This window comes from Tympanuchus pallidicinctus, unplaced genomic scaffold (genome assembly GCF_026119805.1).
Source record: "Tympanuchus pallidicinctus isolate F22 unplaced genomic scaffold, pur_lepc_1.0 scaffold38, whole genome shotgun sequence".
Lineage (NCBI taxonomy): Eukaryota > Metazoa > Chordata > Aves > Galliformes > Phasianidae > Tympanuchus > Tympanuchus pallidicinctus.
Genome location: NW_026294756.1, coordinates 772,462 through 784,021, shown reverse-complemented (window position 1 = coordinate 784,021; position 11,560 = coordinate 772,462). Strand labels below are relative to the sequence as shown.

Sequence of the window (11,560 nt, the reverse complement as noted above, 5' to 3'; positions counted from 1 at the left end):
AGCTTTTGGGAGGAGGTCTCGGAAGTTTAGAGGCAGCAGAACATCTCATTTCTTTGATTTACAGTGAAGGAGGACACTCCCACCAGCACTTGGTAGCCTGGTGCTGATGTAAAATGATGCTATGCAACAGAACTGCTCAGGACCTCTTGTAAGCCACATCAAACCTATTCAGATGTTTTCACTTCCACGTCTGTGATAAGCTCGGGAGTTGCTGAAACTCTGCAAACTTCAGGAGCATTTATCATACTATGATTATTGAAGCCAGACTACTGTCAGAATAAATAAAACATGTTTCCCAGTGCAACTCTAATTATGATTTTGAGCCAGTTGTGTAATGCGCAGAACTTTTATTTACAATAAATCTTCCAGTTGCTTGCATAAATGAATGAGATTTCACCACTTGTGACTTAAGGACCGGGAGAAATGGATGTGGCTGAATAAATTTACTGTCTAGCCTGGTGTGTCGGCATGTCGGGAGGGTGAGGAGCAGAGCTGCTAGGAGGGCTCACTCCTCTTGCATTTCACCTGGGAGCGCATACGTAACACAGATATTTCTTCCCTGAAGTTATTTTTCTGCAGAGACAGCTTAGATTCTGCTCTGCATTTTAATACTGAGTAGGCACAGTGTCAGCCCACAGGCTGCAGAACTTTTGTTTCTCGTTCCAAGCTCATAACTGAGCTTCAGAAACACGCGTTCAGTGCTTTCCAGATTAATATTTCAACTTCAGGGAGTTCTGGAGAGGAGTTTGAAGCTTTGCTCACGGGGTGGTCGTGGTTTCAGCTGCTCTAACGCTGCTGCTCCATCAGGTGAACACGAAATGGGCTTTCTGCTTGGAGACAGCTGCTGGTTTAGCTCTGCAACCTGAAATCAGCCTCAGATTGTAAGACAAAGGAGTGAGATTTCATACAGAGCAACGGTGGGGGCCTCCAGAGAGCAGCATCAGAGTAATGTGTGCAGCTTGCAGTGGAAAGAAGAAAAGCTGTTAGAGCAGAAGTATTCAGAGGACTTTATAAGCTGAAGAGAGCAAATCAAAGGTTCTTGTCTTGATCCCTGAGGCTCTGCAGTTGCTATTTCACACCCAGCCCCCTGTCACATAATTAGCTCCAACTATTTTTTATGGCTTCTTAAAAAATGAAAATCTTTTTTGCTTGTTTATGCAGGCTACCAGCCAGTGCTTCTGGCTACCCTGCTTTATATCTGCAGCAATCCCTTTGAACTCACTGGAGTTGCAGTGCATTAACACTGGAGAGCCTAGAGCAGAATCCATCCCTGCAGATGGATGTAACATTTTTGATCTATGTCTTCCGGTCACAACGCTTTGAAAATGCACTTAAAGCCCAGTTTTACATGTGGTTATCTGGTGGTTCTAATCAGACTTCTAATCTGTGTCTCCCTGCAAGGTTTGCAATTGTTTGCTTGAGGTGCTTCCTTTTTCCTTTGGTTGCTGGTTATTTTCCCCTCGCCGTGGGCTCTGGTTGAACTGCGTGCTCCCCGTGGGTGCAGATTTACTGCTTGGCACTATCAGTACCTGCACTCAGTATTACTGCCTCCAGGACAGCGGCTCACAACTGGATTTAGAAGGAACGTATGGATTTTGCTGAGGTTTGGAAAAGAGACATTTGCCCTGTGGTGCAGGTAGCATGTCTGGACCTTAATTTTGCACGCTTTGGGGATCTCACATGTTTGTGCCAAACATACGTGCTTGCTGTTTCTTAGGAAGAAAACCAAAGCATATACCAGGTAGAAAAGGTTCAGGTTTAGGTCCAGAGATGCCCCCCATGTGCACGTATTCGCTCACTCATGAGCTGTGCATTCTGTGCAGCACGTGTCCCACGCTGCTTGCTGCAGCCCTTCTCTGCTTTCCATGGGGCCATGCTGTGCTTGAGGCTTTTTCGTGTGGTATCTGAGTCTTTCTGACAGACTGGTGTGTTCTTTCAGGCTGCAGCTGCTGTTCTTACTGGGGGTAAGAGGAGGAAGGAAAGGACTCCATCAGCCCTGCTGGTAGTATTAATCTAGCAGTGTGTCCACCCACTGTAGCAGGGCAGCAAGCCTTGATCCCAGGCCAGATGTTCGGCAGGTATTCAGCCGAAGGCTTAAAGCTTGCAGTGGAGATCCTGCCATTTTCACAGTGAGAAACAAGTTGTTACATTCCTTTTGGGGATTTTGCAGAGCAGCAATTAGAGTTGCAGTGAACGACTCGCTGCTCCCATCCGAGAGGAGAAAGGAACTTCTTAGAAATGCTGCATCACAGGAGAAAAGCTTCGGTCTCACAGCGCACTGCTCTGCTGTCCCGGGAAAGCAGTCCTCACGGAGCAGTCTGTGCTGCTCTTGTGTAGGGCAAAGAGAGTGAAATCAGTCACAGGAGCCAGCGAAATGGGACTGTGGGGCTGCTTCCTCACCTGCTGAGCAATGGACTTTGTGTGGCACTCCTGCTCTACTGAAACGATTGTAACTAAGAGGTGCCTGGATTGGACTGCGGTGTTTGTCTCACTGGTCGTCGAGTTTTCATGCAAACATTATCAGTATCTGCAAACAGATTTTCCCTCACCCTTTTTAATATCTTCAGCGTAAAAAAGCACAAGATGAGCCTTTAACTTACAGGTAAACATATGTGCTAAGGCCTGCAAATAGCAGGGGCTGGTTTTACCAGCAGGGTTATAAACCAGAAGAGTAGTCAGGGAGTTAACTATGTGAAGCCTATTAGCCACGACTGAAACAAATGGTTAACAGTTTGATATTTTTGCTGTAGCGTATTTCTGCTTGAAGGTAGCAGCAGGGAGATCTGCCCCTGATTTGCAATGCTGTGATCTCTCAGTGGTTAAAAAGTATTTCCCAGTTTCCTGTTTGTTTCAGCAACGTGCACAAATCTTAAGGGCGCCTCACCTTTGAGTGCTGACTGTGAGCGTGCCTGCATCGAAAGCTTTGCCTCCTATTCAAGGGTTATCTTGGGAAGGACGAAAAGTGGCTGCTGCTTTATCAGCTTGTGTCACCTTAGCATCATGGGAATACTTCTTGCTTCAGCGTGGCACGAAGCCAGGCCTCGATTCTGGGAAAAATAACCGGACTAGAATCCTCTGTGGGGTTGCCAAGGTATTACAGAGCACCAGAAGATAAGCCTTGTAGAAATGAGAATAATATCTTTCAGCAGCCAGTGTTTGCTTTCTTTCTGTAAGTTTAGAATTTACAGGGAACGGTGGAGAAACTAAAGCTGGAAGGATGGTGGTGGCATCGTCAGGGAAAACTGGTGCTCAGAGCAGGGATCTCCCCACACTCCTTGCAGGAGAGCAGAGCCAAGCATTGCATGTGACCCCAGTTCGGTTTGCTTGGGCTGCTCATGGGATTTGATGCGTGGTGCAGAGGTGCTGATTTAAGTGCTGCCCTCTGGAAGCGAGGATCTCTTACATTAAAGAAAAACAGGAGAAGTGCTGGGTGAAACAAGAAAGTGTTCGCCCTCTGACAGCGCGAGTTGGAGCTTAGTTCAAAATAACACTGAAACGACGGACTCTGTGGGGTTCACAGGATATTCTTTGGGGGTAGTGGGAACGTCAGTCAGCGGGAACATTAAGCAGGAAGCGCGAGAGATCAAAATCTTTGTGTCTGTAAGCAAAAGGGAAAAAAAAACGGCCAGCTTACTTGTGGATCAAGGCACGGCTCACACTGCTGTGCTGTTGTGTAAGCTGTTCAACCTCACACCTTCCTCTGGAGCCTCTAAGGGAGAATAGGGAAGTAGCTGGATCTCATCTGCCAGCGCAATTCCGAAGGATCCAGAGGATACCAAACAAGTGATAAGTAAACAAAGCCTCCCCCCTGCAACCCGCTCGCTCTCGGCCGCATCTGCTTTAAGAAGCTGCAGCTTGCTCAGTAAGGAGTTGTTTGCAACAAAAGCAGATGTGAGCACAACACCCCAGTCCTCCAATGACTCTTTGTTTGCTTCGGAGCAAAGCTCTGATTCTCATTTACAAGAAACTTTTTCATAACACGTCTGGAAGGCTGGGAGAGATAGAACTGCAGTCTCAGGGGAACCCATCGCAGCTTTCTAGTGAGATCAAGTTGTTCTCACATGGCCCCATATGTGCTCAAGGTGAAGACGGCGGGAGACATAAATAATACTTATGGTATGAGCTCATCATTTTGTCAAAGACATGGCATATCTCCTTCAGTGGAGGAAGAAGGAAACCTGGCACCAATCTTAAACGTCTCCTTGCCAATGTCTTAATGCAGTCAAGATTTACATTGTCTGCTAGGTCATGCACTTAGCAGCCATTCAGATCCACCCACACCCCAAAATGAGGAGCTGTGAGTGGGTGAGAAATTCCAGAAGCAGCTCAGCAAACACAAGTGTTGTATTAAAGAGAAGTTAGTTACGCAAACTGTTTTAAAATCAGAGACATTAAGATCAGAAGCAGGGCCCAGATTGCACAATGGAATTCAATCTGATAAAGCTGCACAGGCAAAACAATGAGAGAAGGGAGTCTTCCAAAGAGAGGAAGTCGACCCCCCTCCCTCCCCGCCTGGCCATCTGTGTTCCTTCCCCACAAACCCAGAGCTGGAGAGCCGTCAGAGGGGAGATTTCACTCTCTTCAATCTTGTGAGATCCAAGAGGGAAAAATTTATCAAGTTTCATCTGAGGCACTTAATCTTTTGGCACCGCAAAAGGCAGAGTGACAGCTGGGTCTGTAGATACTCGTTATTACCACCTATAGTATTAAATCCAGTGCAATTTAACAGATTACTTATCGTTATCTCACTTCTCAAGCAAAAACAATGTGGATAATGGGTATCTTAGTGTTAAATCTTGAGGTTTCTATGCTTTTAGTGTGACAGACCAATTTTTTGCAGGTCATGTGCTGTTCATGTACACAGCTAGAGGGTATTTGTCTGAAAATGAGTGCTGGCTGTTTATGCCTGGTCAGAAATACAGGAACAGGTTAGGCTAACATCTGTCAGGAATGACATGGCTGATCCTGCAAGGAAATGGCCTGGATGGTCTTCTAAGCCCCAGCTCCCTTCTCCACAAAGCTCTTTCTTATCACATGATAAACTTTGAGTGCAAGCTGGCAGCTAGAATCTAGAGTACGACATGGCTATTGCTAACGCTCACCTGACGGTTGCCGAGCTGAGTTTCATCCATCCATCTCCTGCAGCCTTGCAGTGGTGGATAATTACAGTCTCTTTTTACGTGGGCAGGAAGTGCTTATCAGTGGCTGATAAACCGACTGAGACGGGGCCGCGGAGGTGATCGATAGTGGAAGTGAGAGCAGCGTCTGATTTCTTTGCTCTGATCTCCCAACCCTTACAGGATTGGGTTACAGGAGGAAGCGCCGCTCAGGGCTGAGGTGATGCTCCAGAGCAGGGGAGCACCTGCTGTTATCTCCGTTGCTTCATAAAAAAGAAAGCGTGAAGGGCAGCATGTGGGTGTGAGGAAGCAGCGCTGTCAGGATTTATTACTGCCTAATGGTGCGGCTCACATATCGCAGTGCTTTGCACCAATCCGATGTTAACACAGCTGGAATCAATGGCTCAGCGGCCTCAGCCGGTGTTTGGAAACCTGCAGCCAGCAGGGCGGCATGTCAGCTCATCCACACCTCCAGGAGGACATCAGCCTGCTGCTGCTGCACTCGGGCTCACCGAGAAGCAAAAGGCGACGCTGGGGGAATCGGCAGCGCCCACACGGGAGGACGGCTCAGTTCTGTGCAGGTTGGAGTAGGGCGGCTGCAGCAGCTGCTTCACCTGTGGGCCCACAGACCGGAGCCCCACAGACCAGCACCCACACAGCGCCAGCAGCAGCGCCTCTGCCCGGTGCTCAGCGCAGGTTCCGGCCACTGCTTCGTTCATCCTATCCTGCACCAGGAGGCAGCGATGGCAGAGTGGGAGCAGCTCTTTCGTACAGGACCTGCTAAGGAATCCTACCGTGGCTGCCATCCCCGATGGTGGCTGGGTGACGGCCCACGGGCTCCTCGCTTCCACCCCGCAGTGCTGTGAGGGGAGACCTCAGCCTCCATTTTCTGAAGGGAGAAACAGCGGGCCAACCGTCCTCTCCGTAACTAGACAGAAACATAAGACAGATTTTCTTGTTTATTTGTTTTTGCTTCAAACGTGCATGGTTTTTTAGAACTTATTCCTCCTTAACTCCATTGCGGCTCAACGGGAGCCGCTCCCTAAAATGAAACGGCGCGATCTCCTCACAACGCTGAGGGCGGCGAGCAGCGAGCGATAGCCGAACGCCTCAGCGCGCATGCGCACCGCGCGCCCCCTCCTCACCCCGCCGTCGAGGGAAGCCCCTCTACTGCGCACGCGCGGCTCCAGACGCCTCCTCCCGCTCTCGCCGCCGCCGCCTCCGCGCATGCGTCCCTCCGCCTCCTCGCCGCCCCCTCCCGCCGCCGCGCATGCGCCTTGAGGCCCTCCGCCCGCCCGCCCGGCCCGCCCGGCGCATGCGCCTCGCCCCCTCCGGCGCGGGGAGGGGGATGCGGACGGGGGAAGATGGCGGCCTCGAACAACCCGCGGAAATTCAGCGAGAAGATCGCGCTGCACAACCAGAAGCAGGCGGAGGAGACGGCGGCCTTCGAGGAGGTCATGAAGGACTTGAGCCTGACCCGCGCCCATCGGGTGAGGCAGCGCCGCAAATCGCACGCGGCCCCCCCGCCGCTGCCCGACGCGCGCCCCCGGTGGTGGCAGCGGGTGTGGTGGGGGGGCGGGAGGGGGAGGAGAAGGAGGAGGGAGAGGAGAAGGATGAGGAGGAGGATGAGGAGGAGGAAGGGCGGCGGCGGCGGCGCCCCCCGGCCCCGGGGGCAGCAGCGCGGGCGGGGCGGCGAACAGCGCCCCCTGGCGGTGGGGGAGGGCGATGTTCTCAGTTCGGGGCGGGGGGCAGCGCGCCGCCCCCACTGCCGGGCGGAACCAAAGCGCCGCGGGTTCGAGTCCCGGTGCCCCCCAGAGCGGGGTTCGCTCTGTGTGTGTGTGTGTGTTTGGGGGGGGGGCCTCGGGTTTCAGGAGGGACGTGGGGAGGGGCAGGGGGAGCCCCACAGGGCGTCGGGAGGGGCTGAGCAGGGTCTGCATCCCTCACGCTGTGACAGGCCCCGCTCCAAAGGTGTTTTCCTTCTGAGGCGAACCCGGAGCTGGGGGGTCTCCTCTCAGAACCCCGGGCACACAGACCTGCGGATGCTCAGCGGGAGCTGCTGGGCCGTGTGGCTCTGATTCTGCTCCCTCTGGATGCGAATTGCTGTGCTTTGTGATCCTCCGTGGCTCTGCCTCTGCAAAGCCCGTGGTTGGAAACGAGCGGCGCAGTGAAGTGCCTTTGCCAAATGTCAGATGCGTTTGCTGGTTGAGATCCGCGGGTATCACAGCTCTTCTGGTCTCACCTGCTTGTGTCAACGTTTTCGTTTCTCTTCCAACTGCTGAAGGAACATTTACGAGCTTATTTGCGGCCGAGCAAGAGAACGTGCAGTTGGATGTGCAGTAAAACCTCTCCTTTCAGTGCTGGGTGTCAGGGCAGGGTAAATATTTGTTTTCACTTGGTGCCGCTGCTCAGAGGGAAAACAAAGGCATGTGGCTGCAGAGGTGCGAGGCCGGGGCTGCACTGCGCGTCTGCTGGTGCGTCGTGCAGGGTGCCGTGCTGGAGTTATGCTGGGAAAGCAGCGAGGGCAGTTTGGAGCTGTTTGCAGTCGTGGAGTTCTCTGTGCCTTGAACGTCTGGTGCAGCTCCATCTCCTGTGGGTTTTGCCTTTCGATGGCCGTTGCTTGGCTGCTGCTGCAGTTCTTGAAGCCCGCAGCGGTTCTTCCCTTCGCCCTCAGGTTTGGCGTTTGCCTCCTGCAGGATAAGGATGTCCGTAAGTCAGAATGCTAAGCTGGTTTCTCCCACATCTGAGTGCTTCTAATCCAGGATTTGCAAATGCAAACCCTTCTCATTTTCGAGAACCCGGTGCTGAGAAAAGGACCCAAGATGAATGAGTTGTCTGAGGATTCTGGGTACTGAAGTGATGGAAACGCTGACCGAACAGCTGAGTAAAATGTCTCCTTTGTAGACTTTTTCTGAATTCCATGATTTCATCTGTGTTTAAAATGCAGTATAAAAGCAAAAAGGGGTTAAGCACAACTTTGCTGTTTGCTCTCATTTTCATTTGGCAGGCAGCGCTGTGCTGTCATTTGAAAACGCGTTACTCAGTGTGTGGAAGCAGCCCAAAATTTCTGTTGCTTTTGCATTATTAGTAATTGTCTTTTTGCAGTGTTTACTCTCTTGTCTCCTTTATTGTTAGTTACTGGTCGCAGCAGAGGCACAAAACTACTGTTCCACCATTTCTTGTGCATAGCCGTGCTGTTTCTGGGCTTGCTTTCTCACTTGGGAGCCCACCATCCATTTAACTGTTGAGTCCATCTGAGATTTGTGCGTTGCTGTGCTTCTTTCTTGTCCAAGACAAGACAGAATGTGATATTAAGTCCTTTTCTTCTCTGTTGCCCTTGCCGTTCAGATGGTAAATATGTGTGTATATATGTATAATACTCATGCTGTGCTCAGGAGCTACAAATTGCTGTCTTTCAGCTGCCCAGTGCAATTCCAGCTTTTCTGCAGCCACAGAGCTTGCAGAGAGCCTCGCAGGTGGGTGGCTGATAGAAGCACTGGATCTGCTTAATTGTCTTGTGAGTGGGACCTTCATGTTTATAATCCAGAGATTTCAGCGAGTCCCATAGTAACTAAGTGGGTGAGAAGAGGGGGAGTTCGCTCTGTGTGACTCCTGTATTCTGCTGATGATTCTGTTCCCTTTTTTTTTTTCTTTTTAATGCAAAGCATGAGATTTCAGGACTGTGCTGATTTGAGCTGTTTACCAGGGCCTGCTCTCGATTCCTGCTGTAACACAGCACAGGGATGCTGATGGTGCTCCTGCACACAAAGCTGCTGCTGCCTCCTGAAGGTGCAGTTAACAAGACGGTGCCGTGCAGGGTGACACAGAGTGCTGAGCTCTTCAAATCTCATCTCAAGAGCCCTACATTAAAGCATTTAAGTTTTTAAAGCTTGTCACCTGCATTTTGAAGGCAGTTCCTCTTCAGCTAGAAATGCTCTCGAGTTTCCAGGGCCGCTTATTTATTCGTTTATCACCTATACTGTGGGAGGTACTGTGGGATTCTGGCTGGGGCTGTGTTTGAATTCCCTCACATGGATTTTGCAGCCTTAAAGAGAAGCCCCCCGAACCTCCTGGCCCCACACACAGCAGGGAAGTGGGCTGCTGCTGCTGCAGGGAAAGCGGGCAGGAAAGGAAAGCAGGTGAACAATGATGTTTGGAAACGAGCTGCACAATTCCAGCACTGCCTGCGGCCTCTCCATCACACAGCAGTGTGTGGAAAGCATCTGTGAGCTGCTGCAAACCTCTCTGCTCAGAAGAGGACCTCTCCTGATAGCCACTGTTCCTCAATGGCACCACGTTTGATTTCTTGGCGCTGAAGCAGAGGCAGGAGCGCTAGGAGAGATCAGAAGGTCTTTGTGCATCGCAGCTGTCCATCACATGTAGGTAGCATGCAAAGCAGTGTTTAAAAGCTTACTCCAATCAGCACTGCTGATCTCTGCTTTAAAAAATGGCAAGCACTGATGGTGGTTGTAGTGGTTCCCGATATCTTTTATTAACTAATTTGGTACAGAAGAAATTCCAAGTGCGAGATGGTGCTTTGGTGTGACTGAGAGATGTGGAAGAAGCGCAACAGAACCAGAACTCAGCCCTCGAGCAGAGGTTGGGTGCTGTCAGCCCTGAGTGCTGTGTTCCAGGCAACAGGGAGCTCCCCTTGTGCAGCAGTGTTGCTCTGGCTGTGGCTCTGCCCAGTGCTGTGCTCCGTTATGCCAGCTGCAGGGCTCAGAAGTGCCATGGGCAGCTGGAGCAGGGCAACCTGCTGATCTGAACCGAGCTGTGCTGGGCTGGAATAGCACACACTGCAGGGAGTGTGAGAGCCTTAAGGCAGGGCCGAATCGGTGCAGATGTGCAGATGAGCTCCGCGGGGGCACAAAGGATCTCTGTTCCCTGCTCTGCCTCCTTCCTTGCCCTGAGCTGCCCAAGGTAAACAGCTGCTGATAGCCGTGCTGCACTCAGCAGGGCAGCCTTTCTGCTGGGAGCCCACTCGGGTTTTTCTTGTGTTGTTTTTCTAAGAAGACAGCGGCTTTTTTCATGCTTCCATCATTAAGGTGCGTTGCGGCCGCGTGCTGCTGCTCTCAGAGCGCATCCGCTCCTGCACACAGCATCACCTGGTGCTGCAAGCATCCAGCATCCCCAGCACACCGACTGGAATCGTGCTCCTGGTGCATCTCAGTGTGCTGTGTGCAGTTCAATGGATGAACACGTGGAACTGCTCACTGCGCTGCGTTTCAGAGTTGCTTCAGCAGCAGGGAATATTTGCAGTAATTTGCATTTCTAGAAGTTACTCATTTTGTCAGAGCAGAGTTCGGAGCTGTCAGCCCTTCCCCTCTCTGTTGGGTTTTTCCCTCGAGTGGATTGCAGAGCTGTTGGCCCAGAGCTGAGCTGTGCTCGGAGCTCAGATCCTGGCAGCTCTCAGGTGTGGGCACCCATTTCTTTTTGGCCTCTTGTTTACAGATTGCGCTGCGGGGTGGTGATGATTTGAGTTGCAGCTGCAAACGGCGGAGCTCCAAACCTGCTGTGGACAACTGTCAGTCAGCATAAGGAGCTGATTCTTGATTAATCTGAATAATGTGCTGGCATTAATTCGGGAAATTACCCGGCACTTCTGGCCGCTCTGCGGTAGCAGAAACGAGATGCTAATTGGGCAAGAAGTGGGCATCTTCTCCTGTGTGGTCAATGGGGATTGAGGCAAGATGGCTTAAAGGCGTAATATTTGTCTTGGCTTTCTCTTCTTTGTCTCTAATTGCTGAGGAGTGTTTTCTTGGGCTGAATTTTGTCAATTTCCATGAAAGCATCGATCAGCCCCTAATGGTGCATTCCATCAATACTCTGCCTGGTGTGCTGCTCTCTCAGTACTGTGGGCCACTTCCCAGCCTGCAGGAAACTGCAGCTGAAGGAAACAAGCTGCCTTCTTTAAAACAGCCTTTCTGGTTGTGATGGCTGGCGTTTCTCCCCGTGTCGCTGTGGACGTGCTGGTGGAGCCGTTCCTTTGGAGTTGGGCTGTCTGGCTGCTGGCAGGGCTGAGGTGGATTTTGGTAGCAAGCGGCAGCTTGCAGCCATGTGCATTTTGTGGCAGCAAGGCGTTGTGGCCTTCGTGCTGCTGCCCTTTGTTTCCCTTTCGGCCCAAACTACGTGCGTTCCCATACAGACTTGCAGTCCCGAAGGCTTTCGTGTAAACTCGAGGTGGCAGCCAAGCTGTAAGTATTTATTAACTCATTAGCTAAGATTTGCGTATCTGATAGTGCGTGGGAGTTAAAGTTTAAAATGTTGCTTCGATTTGCTTTAAATGATTTGCATAGGATGATTAGTGCCATGTAAGTGATATCTGGGGGTAAGATTTCTGTCGAGCTCTCCTTTGGTGCTCTGCAGAGCAGTGGAGCTGTTGTGATCTCATTGCTGCTTCATAACACTGTGATGGAGTAGTAGAAACAGGTAGTAGTCCTGTTCTG

The 11,560-nt window shown here is 51.2% G+C and overlaps 1 protein-coding gene across 3 annotated transcripts in view; it reads left to right on the top strand.

Annotated features, from left to right (window-relative positions):
- The first annotated feature begins 6,426 nt into the window (after nucleotides 1-6,426).
- CRTC1 (CREB regulated transcription coactivator 1) overlaps nucleotides 6,427-11,560 on the top strand; it is a 38,765-nt gene continuing 33,631 nt past the window's right edge. For 2 of the 3 annotated variants that reach the window (XM_052699699.1, XM_052699701.1), the window contains exon 1: nucleotides 6,428-6,607. In XM_052699699.1, the coding sequence (XP_052555659.1) occupies nucleotides 6,482-6,607 (126 nt within the window). In that variant the 5' untranslated portion in view covers nucleotides 6,428-6,481. Of the gene's footprint in view, nucleotides 6,608-11,560 lie in introns of all 3 variants that reach the window. The other variant, XM_052699698.1, reaches the window with a different exon arrangement.